The 14,283-nt window shown below is 44.7% G+C and overlaps 2 protein-coding genes across 2 annotated transcripts; both read left to right on the top strand.

Annotated features, from left to right (window-relative positions):
- The first annotated feature begins 87 nt into the window (after positions 1 to 87).
- Positions 88 to 7,782, top strand: ftsj3 (FtsJ RNA 2'-O-methyltransferase 3). The gene is made up of 21 exons (XM_088314137.1): positions 88 to 320; positions 407 to 512; positions 779 to 825; positions 1,210 to 1,289; positions 1,445 to 1,544; positions 2,490 to 2,684; positions 2,755 to 2,870; positions 3,632 to 3,736; positions 3,813 to 3,913; positions 4,006 to 4,092; positions 4,166 to 4,309; positions 4,394 to 4,529; positions 5,122 to 5,303; positions 5,444 to 5,570; positions 5,686 to 5,767; positions 6,358 to 6,493; positions 6,688 to 6,779; positions 6,882 to 6,984; positions 7,070 to 7,253; positions 7,355 to 7,449; positions 7,531 to 7,782. Exons 1-21 carry the CDS (start codon positions 254 to 256, stop codon positions 7,772 to 7,774), a joined length of 2,529 nt encoding a protein of 842 aa, XP_088170263.1. The 5' UTR covers positions 88 to 253; the 3' UTR covers positions 7,775 to 7,782.
- A 319-nt stretch (positions 7,783 to 8,101) lies between these two features.
- clcc1 (chloride channel CLIC-like 1) lies at positions 8,102 to 14,169 on the top strand. The gene is made up of 10 exons (XM_088314138.1): positions 8,102 to 8,472; positions 8,549 to 8,656; positions 10,010 to 10,120; positions 10,375 to 10,590; positions 11,216 to 11,356; positions 11,426 to 11,525; positions 11,847 to 11,944; positions 12,053 to 12,199; positions 12,297 to 12,794; positions 13,443 to 14,169. Exons 1-10 carry the CDS (start codon positions 8,335 to 8,337, stop codon positions 13,506 to 13,508), a joined length of 1,623 nt encoding a protein of 540 aa, XP_088170264.1. The 5' UTR covers positions 8,102 to 8,334; the 3' UTR covers positions 13,509 to 14,169.
- Positions 14,170 to 14,283: the final 114 nt, after the last annotated feature.

The raw sequence follows: 14,283 nt of genomic DNA, 5'->3' as shown, positions 1-14,283 counted from the left end.
GAGAAGAAAGTGTTTTGTGCTCAGGTTGATATGACGAGCAGATGCAGCCAACGACCGCTAAATGCGCTACTGTGCCTCATTGCGGCAAAACAGCAGCACGAGAAGAAGACGAAACGCGTGACGTAGAATGTGTGCGCGCCAAGCCTCACACGTGTTGGTCGCGTCACATGCGAGAGATTTTTTTTTGTTCTGTTCGTTGGAGCTTTCGTATAGTCGTGTTCATATCAAGCGTTAAACTGCCATCAACGTAACTATGGGGAAGAAGCTCAAAGTTGGAAAGGCCAGGAAAGATAAATTCTACCACTTAGCCAAAGAAACAGGTAGCACACCTATATTAAGAAATCTATCAGTTTATATGATGCAGCCTGTGTCATGTTAGCTAATTGTCGCGTTTTTTTTATTTCAGGTTATCGCTCTCGTTCATCATTCAAACTCATCCAACTTAATCGTAAATATCAGTTTCTACAGAAAGCTCGAGCTTTGGTGGACCTGTGCGCTGCTCCTGGAGGATGGTTAGTTAACTGTCCACATCTGAACTCAAGTCATCTTGTTTAAATGTTTCACTTTCAGCATTTAACATATTTATTTGTCAGCTGCTGAAATGAAATTCTGACTTTGCTCGTCTCCCCCCACTCCCAAAACAATATACAAGTTGCAAAAACATTTGTGAATAATGAATGATAAGTAGAACCAAGTTAATCAGGTTAAAATCAATTATTAAAAAAAAAAGTGATAATATTGACTTTTTTTTTATCCAAATCACGCTTTGTCTTTACAGGCTGCAAGTGGCGTCCAAATTTATGCCTGTTTCAAGCCTCGTCATTGGTGAGTGCTCCTCTACTCTGACACAGTAAAAATGTGTTTTAAGTGTATTTTTAGAGGGTGACACAAGAGTGGATTTTCACTCTTGTCCCATCACACTCCCAGAGAAAAAAATCCTGTACGGTGCCGTACCATCCGGACCCAAAAAAAATAAAAAATCCTCTCCCTTTCCATAAAAAAACGACTCCCACTCCGGTACTGCTCCCATTTTAGAGGTCTACAAGTATAAAATGTCACCACCTTTTCCTCATGGACTCTTCCTCCACCGTCTGCTGCCCTGAACTTTTTATCCTGTGTCAATACCATGATTAAAGGTTAAGGTACCTTCCATCCCGCAAAATCCGTGGCAATCCCGAAAAAATGTCAGCCTGTATGTGCTCCTTGCAGGTGTTGACCTGGTGCCCATCAAGCCGATCCCCAATGTTGTGACCCTTCAAGAGGACATCACCGCCGAGAAATGCAGACAGGTAAATCCTGCTTGGACAGTTTTAACTACAGATAAAAAAAATTGCTTTAAGAAAAAAAAAGGCAGTCCAATTGATCAAATGGACTAAGAGGAAAAAGAACTTCTTGCTTTCCTGCGTTGGGATGATTCGTTGATGATTTGACGTTGCACTTCCAGGCCCTCAGAAAGGAGCTGCAAACTTGGAAGGTTGACGTTGTGCTCAACGATGGCGCTCCAAATGTCGGAGCCAACTGGCAACATGACGCTTTCTCCCAAGGTATTTGACACTTTGCGAAAGCAAATTACTTTCTTAAAGTTGACCAATTACATTCCCAAAAAGTAATTGACTCTCTGAAGTCCTTCATGAATGTTCTTGCCTTGGAATGTTATTATTGCTATACTTTTTTGAAAACCATCATACATGTAAAGTATTTTTTTTTTTCTTCCCCATGGCCAGTTGCATGGTGTCGAACAATATAGACAGGTCGGCACTGAATTCAGCTTAATATTTATTGACTCTCAAGCCAAAAAGTGGTCGGCTTAGTAGACGTTAGAATCGATGGGTACCTTTCGATTCGATTCCGATGTTTCACTACATTGGCTTACAGTTTATAGTCCATGTAAAACGCTGGTAGCTTTAAAAAAAAAAAATTGAATAACTAAATATGATTTGGCATAAATTTGAATCGTCTAAAGTGCCAGCATCTGCGTAACTTATTGAACGCTGCTTTTTACGAGGCTGGCGCCGCTTGGCTGAGTTTTGCTTGTTCCGCCGTCTTGTCACGTAGTAGCTCAGCCTCAGCACAGACATCTGACGTACAAATGCACACAAGCACTATTTATGTGCACCGACAATGGTGGCTTTTAGGTTTTTTTTGTATTTAATTTGATTTAAACATTTAATTTCAATTATTAATACCTCTCAATCGACGCTGAATCTTTTTATGATGAGAAACGATGCATCGAATGAACTCTTTGCATTCCCACCCGTAAGGCTGAGTGTCGGCCAGCTTGCCTTTGACCTCAATGACGAGTCGTAACTGTCCGTCCATCGAGAAAAATGTCCGTTTTAACGTGACGGTGTGCTCGGCGCTCGTCATTGTTGTCTTGTGCGGATGTTGGCCAAATGTTGCGATTTCTCACAACAGCCTGAACTTGCATTTTTTACTTGTCAAATTTGTGTGATGTTGACCAGCAGCCGATCTATTTCTTTTGCGACCAGCCCACCTGACCCTCATGGCCTTGAAGCTGGCCTCTGAGTTCTTGACAAAAGGCGGCACTTTTGTCACCAAGGTGTTCCGCTCCAAAGACTACCAGCCACTGCTCTGGATCTTCCAGCAGTTCTTCAAGAAGGTTCAAGCGACCAAGCCTCAAGCGTCGAGGAACGAGTCCGCTGAGATATTTGTGATTTGCCAAGGTGAGTCGCACATTTGGATGCTGTTTGCATTTGTAACGGTGAACCAATGATTGTATTCATGTGCAAACAGGTTTCCTGGCTCCAGACAAAATTGACGCCAAGTTCTTTGACCCCAAATATGCCTTTAAAGAGGTGGAGGTGCAGGCCAAAACTGTGAAAGAATTGGTTCCGGACAAGAAGCCAAAGGTGATTCAGTACCCGATTGTTTAAATACCTCTGAATGGTGACGTGGTGTACAAGTAAACGAGTTCCCCGCCTCTGATGTGCTTGCGCCAGCGATGGCCATGTTCGCCGCGTGACATCACTCTCCAAGTCAAAATAAGGAAAGTAAAATGGGAACGGACTGTTTCCAAAAAGATTAAGTCGTCCTAAAATGGTTGCATACCTCTGAAAGAAGTTGGAGTCGGTCCCAACAAATTGTTGAAGATTCTTGCGTCGTCTTTTAATGACTTCCTGCTGCACTTTGAGGCCTGGCTGCTTTGACACTGGCCTGTCGTGTTTTAACATTTTTGTTTGTGTGGGCCCACATTTCTCGTTTCTTAAAAGTAACCAAAAAAAAGTGCTTTTTTTTTTTTTTTTCAAACGTGTCAGAGCGGGCTCAAGTTATGTCACACTGGAATCTCTTTACATTGGAAATATATTCAAGATGTCGTTTGGCCAATTTTATTTTGGGTCTCGCTTTGAAAAAAAAATGGTATTTTAAGTGCTGCATGGTGGCGACGAACGCAACTTGACAACAAGCAGCACTTTGGCAGGTCGGGAACAATACTTGACAAAAGAATCCTCTCGCTGTTTATTGCTGTCAAACTAAACATGAAACAAAGAGAATTCAAATGATGTTTTTAAAAGGACTGCATGAAGTTAATGCTTACAAACAATGCAGCGCTCCACGTTTCCAACGGCTTTAAAGATCTTCTACTGACCCAAATGATCTTCTTGTGCCTCAGGCTGAAGGTTACGCCGATGGCGACCTGACACTTTTCCACAGTTGCACAATTACGACCTTCGTCAAAGCTGAAAATCCGGTGGACTTTTTGGCCAAAGCCAGCGAGGTGACGAGTCAAGCTATTTACCCGCAGATCAACGTTAAGTATTCTTTATCGAATTTCACGCTATTGATTATTCTAGATCACCTTTGACAACCCAAACTTGGAGTCTCACAGCTCCACCACTGATGAGATCAAGGAGTGTTGTCGTGACATCAAAGTTTTGGGTCGCAAAGAACTCCGGTATAAGCTTTTGTCCCTCGTGCCATTCTTTACAAGCTGACAGGTTACGAGCATGTGATGTTATGATTGTTCGATTTATTGTTCAAAACCAGAATGTTGCTGAGCTGGAGGGCCAAGCTGAGAAGATACTTGGCCAAGAAATTGAAGGAGGAGGCCAAGAAGCTGGACGTAGAAATGAGGTACAAGCCGGCGGGATGATTTCTGCCAAAGTTTGTGAACTGACGATCGTCGCTCTTCCCTCTTTCGGTAAAGTTCTGAAGAAGAAGGAGATGATTCTGATTCCGAGCCGATGAAGAAGAAGGAGGAGGAAGAGGTGGAGGCTGACCAAGAAGAAGAAGAAGAAATGGAGAAGAAACTGGCCCAGTTGAAAGCGGAGGAGGTGGCTGATCTCAAGAGGTACGAACGACGCTACTGCAAAAAAAAAAAGAAAAAAGCCTTTTGGTCAAAGATTGAAAGTGAACCGTCGCTATTTGCGCTCAGGAAGAAGAGGAAATTGCTGAAAGAGCGCCGAAAGCAGAGGGAGAGGGTGGAGCTCAAGATGGATCTGCCGGGTGTCTCCATCGCCGACGACGACGACGTCTGCTTGTTCTCCCTCAACACCATCAAGAAGAAAAAGGTGACGACTGGAACGCACACACGCCGCAATGACCTTCAATACCTTAGGAGCTCCTCAACTTACTTGCCGCCACTGGAATTAATTGAATTCAACCTTTTTTTTATTTGAAATGTGAATATTGCAAACAGTCATTTATTTGTAGCTGCCAAAATCGTCATCAGAAATTTGAAAAATCGTGCTGCTCTCACTAAACATCACGTTTGAATATCGACATTGAATGCAAGTGGGGTCTCTATGATCATGTTGCTGTTAATGCACTTTATTGGGAAAAAGTTTACACCGCAGTGAAATAAGTTGCATGCAGGTGGTGACGCTCGCTCACGCACCCGGTCAGACAAGAATGTCTCACTTTTCTGACACATTGCATCACAGCCTCACAGAAAAAATAAAACTTCAGAGTCAAATATAATCGAATCAGCTCTCAGTATGATTCACACCACTGCAAACTACAACCGCAAAAAGGAACATTATCTTTTGTAAATATCATCATCTTCATGTAGAAATAATGTTGCAGCTGGTCAGTGTACACAAACAAAAGTTTATGGGTGATTAATTTGAGGTGCATTCTGCAAATTCTTGTTCCACCCATCAGGTGCTGGCTGATCTTTCCAAGGGTGACATGCAGGCAGCGGAGTCCCTAGCGGAGGGGGAGGACGACATCCACCTGTCTGATGAGGGGGAAGCAGATAACATGTCCCTTGCCTCTGACTTGGATGACAACGAGCTGGAAGAGGTGGAACGCAGACAGCAGGAGCTGGAGAAGAAAAAAAAGAAGTGAGTGGGCGATATGAGCAAAATGGAACGCTTCAGTCCTCAATTGTTCATATTTTGCCCGCGGCACAGCATGAAGCGGATGCACGTACAAATAGAGAGCGAATCCGGCCGACACTAATACGTAGTCTGCCCGTCTTCAGAGTAACATTCGCCCAGGAAGAGGAGATGAAGGACGAGGAGGAGGAGGAGGAGGAGGGTGGCTTACTGGTGGAACTTGAAGGAAAAGATGAGAAGAAAGAGCGTGAAACCAGCTTGTGGTTCAGCAAGGTATCGCCAAGCATTTGTCCCGTGACGCAATCCTTTAAATGACCTTTTCATTCCCACCTGTAGATGAAGGTTTTGTTTTTTTTTTTTTTATGGGGTGAATCGTTTGATTTTGTAGGACATTTTCTCTGAGATTGGGCTCGACGGAGATGCTGCGAGCGAGCTCAGACAGACGCAGTGGCTTCAAAAGCAGCAACCAGGTAAAAATCGTTGATAGAATCAGAAAAGTGCTGTTCAGATTCTAGGAAATGCTTGATGTGTGTGCGTGGGTTTGCAATTACATTTTCCAAAATGAAGGTCCTTGGTTAAAATCTGCTGTAAGTGGTCCAGAAATTTGCATGGACACAATCAAATAAAGCTGCTGTTTTCTCTTTCTTTGTTTTATGGAACCTGAATAAGCACTCACAATATTTTGGGGGGCGTGTTTGGAAAATGATACATATTGTGCCAAATATGTCTTCAATTTCAAATATTGATATTTGTTGTGTATATATATATATCAAATATTCATTATGGTCTTATTAAATGAATAAAACATCTTTAATTAGATCAAAGGGATGCTAAAACGGTTTTACGTTTTGGCTTCCTTAACCCTGACAATAAATTCATGACGTTAGTCGCAACATGTTTAAGTTCATGCATAGAAACATCAAAAAATGAAACTTTGCAATTAATCAGAAGTGCTCAATGCTTAAATCTTAGCCCTCTATTTACAATTAAAGTTTCTGATAATAGACTAGAGTTGGGTTTTGGAATATGTTTTACTTTTTTTTTTTCTTCTTTTCTTTAGGAAAAGGCAGAAAGAGGACCGCTGAGGCAGCCGAGAAAGATGAAGATGCTCCTCCGACTGTAAAGGAAGTGGCGAGTTCTTCAAAGGAATCTGTAGAAAACGGCAACAGCGACTCGGATGACAGCAATGATGAAGAGTGATTCAATTCATTTCAATTTTCTTTATGTGGTGCACAGGGATGGAATGTTTTCTGGTCAAAAGTTTGGACTAAATTTCCACGGACATTCAAGCTGGGAAATTTGCGAGTTTATTCACAATGAGTAGTTAGCGTTCGAGAAATGAATCAAGGCATTATTCAGCAAATTAATTGAAGTCGTCTGCTTCTTGTAGATTCATTTCCAAGTTGAAAGAGGCTAATGGTGGCACTGGGACCGTTGCGGCTGACGACGACGACTTCCAGGTCGTTCCGGTGGAAAGCACCAGTAAGTACATTTTGCTCATACAAAACGTGTGAAACGATCCGATTCTGATGAATCTGTTTCTTGTTGAAAGTAAACGCGTGTTCTTGTGCTCTACCCGCTAAGGTAAGAAAGCTCGCATCTTGGATGCTGAAGGCCTCGCCCTTGGCTGCCAGATTGCCACATCCAAGAAGAAAGCTCGAGACCTGGTGGACAACTCCTTCCACAGGTGCGTGAATCAAATGAGCCAACTGTAGATGAAACGAGGAGGAGAGGGGGAAAAAAACAAACAGTCCGGGTTTATGCTTTTACAGGTTTGCATCGTCTGACCAGCCTTGGGAAGTACCTGAGTGGTTCATGAAGGACGAGCTGAAAAATAGAAAGAAGCCAGTGCCGGTCACCAACGAGATGGTGGAGGAATATAAACAGAAGTGGAAGGAAATCAATGCCCGACCAATTAAGAGAGTCGCCGAAGCCAAAGCCAGAAAGAAGAGGAGGGTAAGATCATCCGATCGGCTCTTTGACTTGACTGCAATTTGTTTGGGTTCGAGTTTGTGGAAAAAAACAAAACGGAATGCAATTTGTTGGTTTGTCACTAGATGCTGAAGAAGATGGAGCAGGCGAAGAAGAAAGCGGAGGCAGTTGTGAACACAGTTGACATTTCTGAGAGGGAGAAGATGGCCCAACTTAAGAGGTTCTGGCTTCTCAGCACAAGGTGAAAATTCAACTTTGCCCGCTTGACTAACCTCCTTCTCGTTGTTATTAATTCTGTCAGCATCTACAAGAAGGCCGGTGTGGGAAAAGAGAAACGAGAAGTGACGTATGTCGTTGCCAAAAAGGGAGCTGGGAGGAAAGTGAGACGGCCTGCCGGTGTCAAAGGCGCCTTCAAAGTTGTGGACGGTCGCATGAAGAAAGACGTGCGTGGCATGCAAAGGAAAGAACAGAAAGCAAATGGTGGCAAAGGAAAAAGAAGACCAGCAAAAGGAGCAAAGACAAATAAAGGGCGAAAAGGAACATAAATCACAAAGGAACCGTTTGTCTTCAAATGCATTGAAAGAGCTTCCATCAAATGGAGGATTTCAGAGTGCTCTTGGTTAAGATTACCTGTTTGTCTTTCTTGAAACAAAGTGCTTCTTCTGAACTCTCAATTGCAGAAATTGCGAAATGTACCCTTTGTTTTTTGTAAATAAGATGACAAATTGTGATTTTGGACTTGTGACATTTGTGTAACGTTTGATGCCACATGATGTACACCCCATCTTCGGGCAGTAGGCGGGAGACACCCTGAACTGGTTTCCAGCCAATTGCAGAATTTGTGTTTATTAATTAGTTTACGTCACCATATAAAGCGCGCTTTGTTGCCGCTGTTGTGAAATGCGCCGTATAAATAGTTGTTTTATTGTATTGCATAGGCGCGTCCCAACTAGCCTCCAATTCAGAAGGTGGCGCTAATGCGCCACAAGCACCCCCGAAACCGACACATCAACTTCCTCTGATGCTAAACTCGATGATTCTTTTAGCTGACAATAGTCGCGCCTCTCTCAATTTGGAGATTTCGTGAGGTGCAAGCCCCGTCACGATGTTCCTCCTCGTCGTTGTCGTCTTGTTGGCTTTTGTGACGTCGTCGTCCGGTCAGCAGCTGGACGACGACTGGATCGATCCTTACGATTTGCTCAACTACGACGCTGGCACTAAAAGCATGAGGAAGCCCAACCAGGTTGACCTGCTTTGAATGTGACGAGCGAACTTTGAAATGAGTGAGTGGTCGTTAATATCAATGTGTTTATTTGTAGAAGCCAGCAAGTGATTTACGTTTGCCGAACTCACGAAGCGGGCACGTCGACTGTGCCCAAGATGAGCTGACGGCCTGCAAGCAAAAACTTTCTGATTTACAAGCTCAGGTGAGTTCTTTCTTCTGGCAGCATTTTCAGCAACACCACTGTCGATTTGGAATGAAACAGTCGAGTTGTGTTTTAAGTGCACACTCTGAGCTTCCTACAATTCAATCCAACTTTATTTCTAGAGCGCATTTCACAACAGCTGGAGCTGTAACAAAGCCAACCACAAATAACTCAATGTAAACAATCTTCAACTATCAAGTGTAAGCGTTTAAACAGGTCAACATGCACTTATTGTAAGTAAACAAACCTTTCAAATGTAAACCCATTGCGGATGTTGTTCCAGAACAGTACGGGCGCTTTGCGATGTTTCTTCTCAAATTTCCCCATTGTGGGACTAATAAAGGACATTTTTATCTTTTTCCTGTTGTTGAGTCACACAAACTGTGAAACGTTTGTACGTATTTCTTTGGGTGATGTCTTCTATTAAAAGGGAAGTCGTGGCAACGATGTTCTCCACATTAATGTTCAATGTGTCCCTGCTAGTCTAAATTTTGAATTTAGCAGCAAATGCTGACATTTTCATTTTCCAACATTTTTGCCACTTTACAAGCAAGCAAGTGGATCGCACTTGTCAATGTCACATGATCAGACTCCGAAAACAAGCGAGCCGTGATTTGTGATGACCTGAGTCCCAAGAAACTGAGATGTCATTTTCTGTCGACAGCAAGTGGCAAAATGGGAAGAAAACGGCTGCATTTTGCTGATGAATTCCGATTCCACCAATTCCAAAGCAAGCCGAATAATATTCAAAAGATGTTTGCATGGACTTGCGCTTTAATTTTAGATTATTAAATTGTATGCGCTCAGGTCTTGGAGCGTCTTCTTGATCTGGTTGTCAAGATGAGGGAAAGAATTTCTCTTTCATCCAGCACGCATGTTTCCCGTGGCCTTTCCGGATCTTCTGGTGTTGCCGAGCTCACCGGTGCCGTCTCTATGTCTCCATTTCCAAGTGTTAATTTGATCTCTCTGCTGGTTTGTTTTGAGTCTTCAGTCGCGAATAGTGACTTTCAGTCCAGTTGTGGAGGCACATTTTGTTCACCTGATTCGGATGTAAATGCCCAGATAATTTTGCCAATAATTGGAAAACTTTGACGCTGCACTTAAAGCACACCTTGATGGTTTCATTTCCAATCTGTTGTGGTGTTGAAAAGAACTGGAAAATTGTTCTGACGTCCGGTGTTGACTGTAGATGCAGACTTCGTGGCGTGCCTGACCAGCCATCAAGTGTGAAATTAATTAAATCCTGCACAACTTTGACTGACAAGACCTTTAATGAATTCTCTGCTGTCATTTTGAATGTTCTGTATGAAATGTGTCTCAAATATTTAGTTTTCGCTCTTTGCTTTTCTTCAGGTTGACGCTCAAAAGAAAAGTATGAAGCACATCCCGCAGCAGGTGACGTGCAATCCTGTTTTTAAACGATTCCTAAGCCGACTCTTGAAGGACGTACAAAAAGTTGAAGCGGTACGTAGCCGTTGCAGAATGCAAAATGACAATTGGATACGATTGCTCAGGATGTTACTGAGTGTGTTGAAATCTCCTGCACGATGTTAATGACTGCCCTAAGTTACGTGAGAAGACACTAATTGAACGAACCCTCAACCCCACTTTGAATCTTTTGCCAACCTCACCTTCACATCAAAATGTTTTTCTCTCGATGTGTAATTGCCCCATTTGACCCATTTTCATGTCTCCACCCCCGCCTGACACCAATGCAGCCCCAAGACTCCGCGGACTACGACGCCACCATCCGACTGTCCAGACAAGCCGTGGCAGAGATTCGGACCTTTCTTCAGGGAGACGATGGCTGTCGAACGGGCGCTCTGGACGACGTCATCAGTCAGATCCTGGTGGACCTTCGACCGCACGACTACGAGGCCTGGCGATGGCGCTTTGAAGACACTTTTGGCGTTGAGCTGGACACGCTTTTGAAGGTAAGAAGCGGCGAGTCGTGAAGACGTTGCGATCACGCCATGGTGGCTGTCGCGACTCTCGTGATGCATTTTGAAGCCAATGTCAAGCGCACACCAGGCGAACCCTTCACTTCACATCCAGCGGCGTGCGGGGGGGGGGGGCGTGTTTCGCATCACTATGCCAACCGAAGCGCAACAGCAGAAACGAAGCACTTGGACACTTTTCATTTTCGTCACTTTGCTGTGCTTCATTGCTCCCAATCACTTTTTTTTAAAGGGTCGAAACCTGTCTTGATATTGCGAGCAACATGGCATGTTCGCTTGCCCGCCTTTTTGGGCTTTGTGGTGACGAATGAAGTTTCATGTCGCCGTTGTTGTGTCTTTAATCTTTGTACCACAACACTTTTTTTTTTTTTCCCCCCAAAATCCAACAACATGATTCTAAATGTTCGCATCCTCGGCGCTCTTTCCATCGCCGTCGATGTTCGCTTTAGCCACTTGGACACGAGCACGGGCGCCACAACGCTCTCTGGGTTGCCAGGTTGGCCCGACTGAACCAAAACCTCCATTTTGAATTCCCTCCCTAAAAAAGGCAAACTGATTTCAAATGAACATGTCCGACTTTCTTTCCTATCTTGTCCGCCAGTTTGCGCTCTGCATTTTGGTCTTCGCGGTCATCATCTGCACTCAGCTGTGGTCGAGCATCTCCTGGCTCGTGCAGTTCAAACGGCTCTTTGCAATCTGCTTCTTGGTCAGTATCGTCTGGAACTGGTTGTATCTGTATCAGGTGAGTCGGAATGCGTTCGGTCAACAATTGACAAAGGGACTCCGATTGAGAAAACTTTTTTTTTTTAAGACTGCGTTTGCTGAGCACCAAAACAACATTGTGAAGATGGACAGCGTCAACGACAAATGCACCGGCGTGAAGACGATCGACTGGCGCGATAGTTTGAAAGGTACGCGCACGACTTGGAAAGGAGATTCAGCTCTCGGAGGAACCTCGAGTGCACTAAAACGTTGACCAAAAGAACAATTTGCTGCAATCGTCCAAAATGGCGGCGCGACTTGGAAATTTGGTTTCTTGTTGATGGCTGGTGACCTGATGACGTCTCACTCTCTTTGCTCCTTCAAAGTCGCCAGTTAGATGACGCCACCGATGGCGATTAGTTGAACTCCTGCGCAAGTTAGTTTCATATTGAAAGTGTGACGGCAAGTATTTTGGATGAATGAAGCCGAACGAAAAACAGCGTGCTGACACGTGAGTCGCATCTGTGCAGAGTGGTTCCGAAGCACGTGGACTCTGCAGGATGACCCTTGCAAGCGATACTACGAAGTCCTCATGGTCAACCCCATTCTGCTCGTTCCTCCCACCAAGGTACAAAGTGCTTCATAACCTCTAGCGACATTTGCCCCGAAGAGCAAATGGCACTTTCAACAAAGCGCCAGTTGTGTGATGCCAACGAACGCGTTTCCTCGTGTGAAGGCGATCTCGGTTACAATCACGACCTTCATCACGGAGCCGCTGAAGCACGTCGGCGTTGGGATCAGCGAGTTTCTCAGGGCGCTCCTCAAAGATCTCCCGATCACTCTCCAGATCCCCGTTCTCCTCACCATCGTGCTCGCCGTTGTGGTAAAGATGCTTGAATTGTTCGCATCAAAGTTTTGCAGCCGAAAGACTTTTGGCGAGTCGAGCCATCACACTTGAGACCAATTTTGTTCCTTTCCAGGTGTTCATGTATGGAGGCGTGCAGGCCGTTTTCCGGTACGGCATCACCGCCCCTCTGCGGCGCCATAGAAAGGATCCAAACCCTCTGCCGCTGGAGTCGCCTGGTCTCCAAGAAATTGAGGCTGACCACACGCCGCAGCCTCGTCTGGGCCGCCGCGCGGAGGCGGCCGATCGGTTGTGCCGCTCACGCATGGTTGTGGAATCCTTGCGCACCGCCGCTTCCTCGCACACGCGGCATGAGTTAGATGGCGAAGGACACGGGAGGCGCGTCGAGGCGGGCCAGGGGGACGACGCTGACGACCCTCAAGGGGACGCTGACAACTTGGCGGAGGAGGAGGAGGAGGAGCAAAGAAGCGGCAGTGTTTTGAGGTCGCAATTTGACACCCCAAAAAGAGCAAAAGCCGCCGACTGTGACTCGTCCAAGTCCCAACATTCCAAAGACGGCAACGGCAGACAGAGGACGCCATCTGGACTCCCTCGACCTCAACAGGATGTGCGGGTAAAAACGCATCACACAAATGTTGTGCGAACAAATCGTACTTTTTATTTTATTTATTTTATTTCTTTTTTTTTTAAATGACCGTGTCCTGTGGCTGCCTCACAAATAAGACAGCTTTCTGCCTTGCGAAAGAAAACAAAAAAGACAACGACATGCTAATACTGCTTGGAACAAGTTTCCTTTGACTTTTCACAAATAATCCCCAGGAAAAGTTTGGTTCAATTCCAAATTGTACTATTTCTCGTCATAGACAGGCCGATTATCACGTCTGATATTTGGCATTTTTGGACTGATCGCCATCTGCCTTATTTTTCAATTTCAAGGCTGATGAACGAAGAGCCGGTTTATTTTGGCTCGCTGCAGCACATCTTTCTCTTTCTCTTTCTTCCCCCTCCCCTCACAGCACCATCTGATTGGTTCTTTGTGCAGTGGACAGCAGCCAATCAGCTGAAAGCTGCCTGTTTGCACGCACTACGGAAGGCAACAGACTATGCCCAAATTTGAATAAATGTCAGTCCACTCCAACTCACAACAAACAGAAAAGGATTTGCCTTCGTACATTTTCAAGACTGTTTGTTTTCATTGAACGAGAGGAAAGTCTAAATTTGACAACGCTGTTATTTGACATTGCAACATCTGCTCCTGCAGGACGCAAACGTGACGCCCCCAAACGTGGAAACGGTCGGCAGCCCTGTTCAGGAAACGTTACAATGACGACAACGGCCGAGAGCTTGCGGCTTCACCGGTGGATGTCACGTTGCCGAAAAATGGCGGCAAAGCAGCTCTCGTCTTTAACAGATTGGACGAGTTAATCTCTAAATCGAGACGTTTGATCGCGGACAACACTGAAACGCTTGACGGTCGAACGTCGCTGACAGCATTTTTAATGTGGAATATTTTTGACGTGAATCCATTTTCCCTCCATGCTTGTCGAACCGTGCGCTTGTTTACTGTGAGGTGGATGTGCCTAACCAGTCGTTCACGGTGCCAAGCTTCTTTTTCCAAAACGTTTTTATGCCAGATGTAGTCTGCTGCCCAAATTTCTGATTTCAGCTTTTCTCATCAGTCCATAGCGGTGTTTTTTGCTATCTGCAACTTCTTATGAAGAATTCCACCTCATAAGAAGAAAAGAAATGACCCTGCAGTGACTGTGCCTAATGTTGTTTTACTGTTTTGTTTTTTAACTGTTGCGCATTAAATTATCTGAAGAATTGTCTGCACACTCAAGCTTTAATTTAGTGACGGGTGTGCACCTTTATGGGACTGCTGAAGTCAAATCAGTTCCGATCAGCTGAGTGTTAAGAGGGGGGGGGCGTGTGTGTTTGTTTAAATGTGTTTCAATACAAGGCATAATAAATGTCAACATCAAAGTCGATCGCTTTGAAGAGTTGCGTTTGGAAACTACCGAAATAAAAAGGTGAGTTTAAATTGGCAGGAAGGAAGCCCCGTATCGGCCGTTCCCTGCCGAACCTTTCCGAATATGACCCAC

This window comes from Idiotropiscis lumnitzeri, chromosome 13, assembly GCF_059441095.1.
Source record: "Idiotropiscis lumnitzeri isolate Australia: NSW breed Sydney's pygmy pipehorse chromosome 13, RoL_Ilum_1.0, whole genome shotgun sequence".
NCBI lineage: Eukaryota > Metazoa > Chordata > Actinopteri > Syngnathiformes > Syngnathidae > Idiotropiscis > Idiotropiscis lumnitzeri.
Note: the sequence above shows the minus strand (reverse complement) of the source record. Positions and strands in the feature narration are given on the sequence as shown.

Excerpts from the sequence above, each read along its gene's own strand:
- ftsj3 (XM_088314137.1), top strand. The coding sequence starts at position 254 with ATGGGGAAGAAGCTCAAAGTTGGAAAGGCCAGGAAAGATAAATTCTAC. Across the intron at positions 321-406 it reads CCACTTAGCCAAAGAAACAG|GTTATCGCTCTCGTTCATCA; the intron begins GTAGCACACCTA and ends TTTTTATTTCAG. Across the intron at positions 826-1,209 it reads TGTTTCAAGCCTCGTCATTG|GTGTTGACCTGGTGCCCATC; the intron begins GTGAGTGCTCCT and ends TGCTCCTTGCAG.
- clcc1 (XM_088314138.1), top strand. The coding sequence starts at position 8,335 with ATGTTCCTCCTCGTCGTTGTCGTCTTGTTGGCTTTTGTGACGTCGTCG. Across the intron at positions 8,657-10,009 it reads TTTCTGATTTACAAGCTCAG|GTTGACGCTCAAAAGAAAAG; the intron begins GTGAGTTCTTTC and ends GCTTTTCTTCAG. Across the intron at positions 12,200-12,296 it reads CCATCGTGCTCGCCGTTGTG|GTGTTCATGTATGGAGGCGT; the intron begins GTAAAGATGCTT and ends GTTCCTTTCCAG.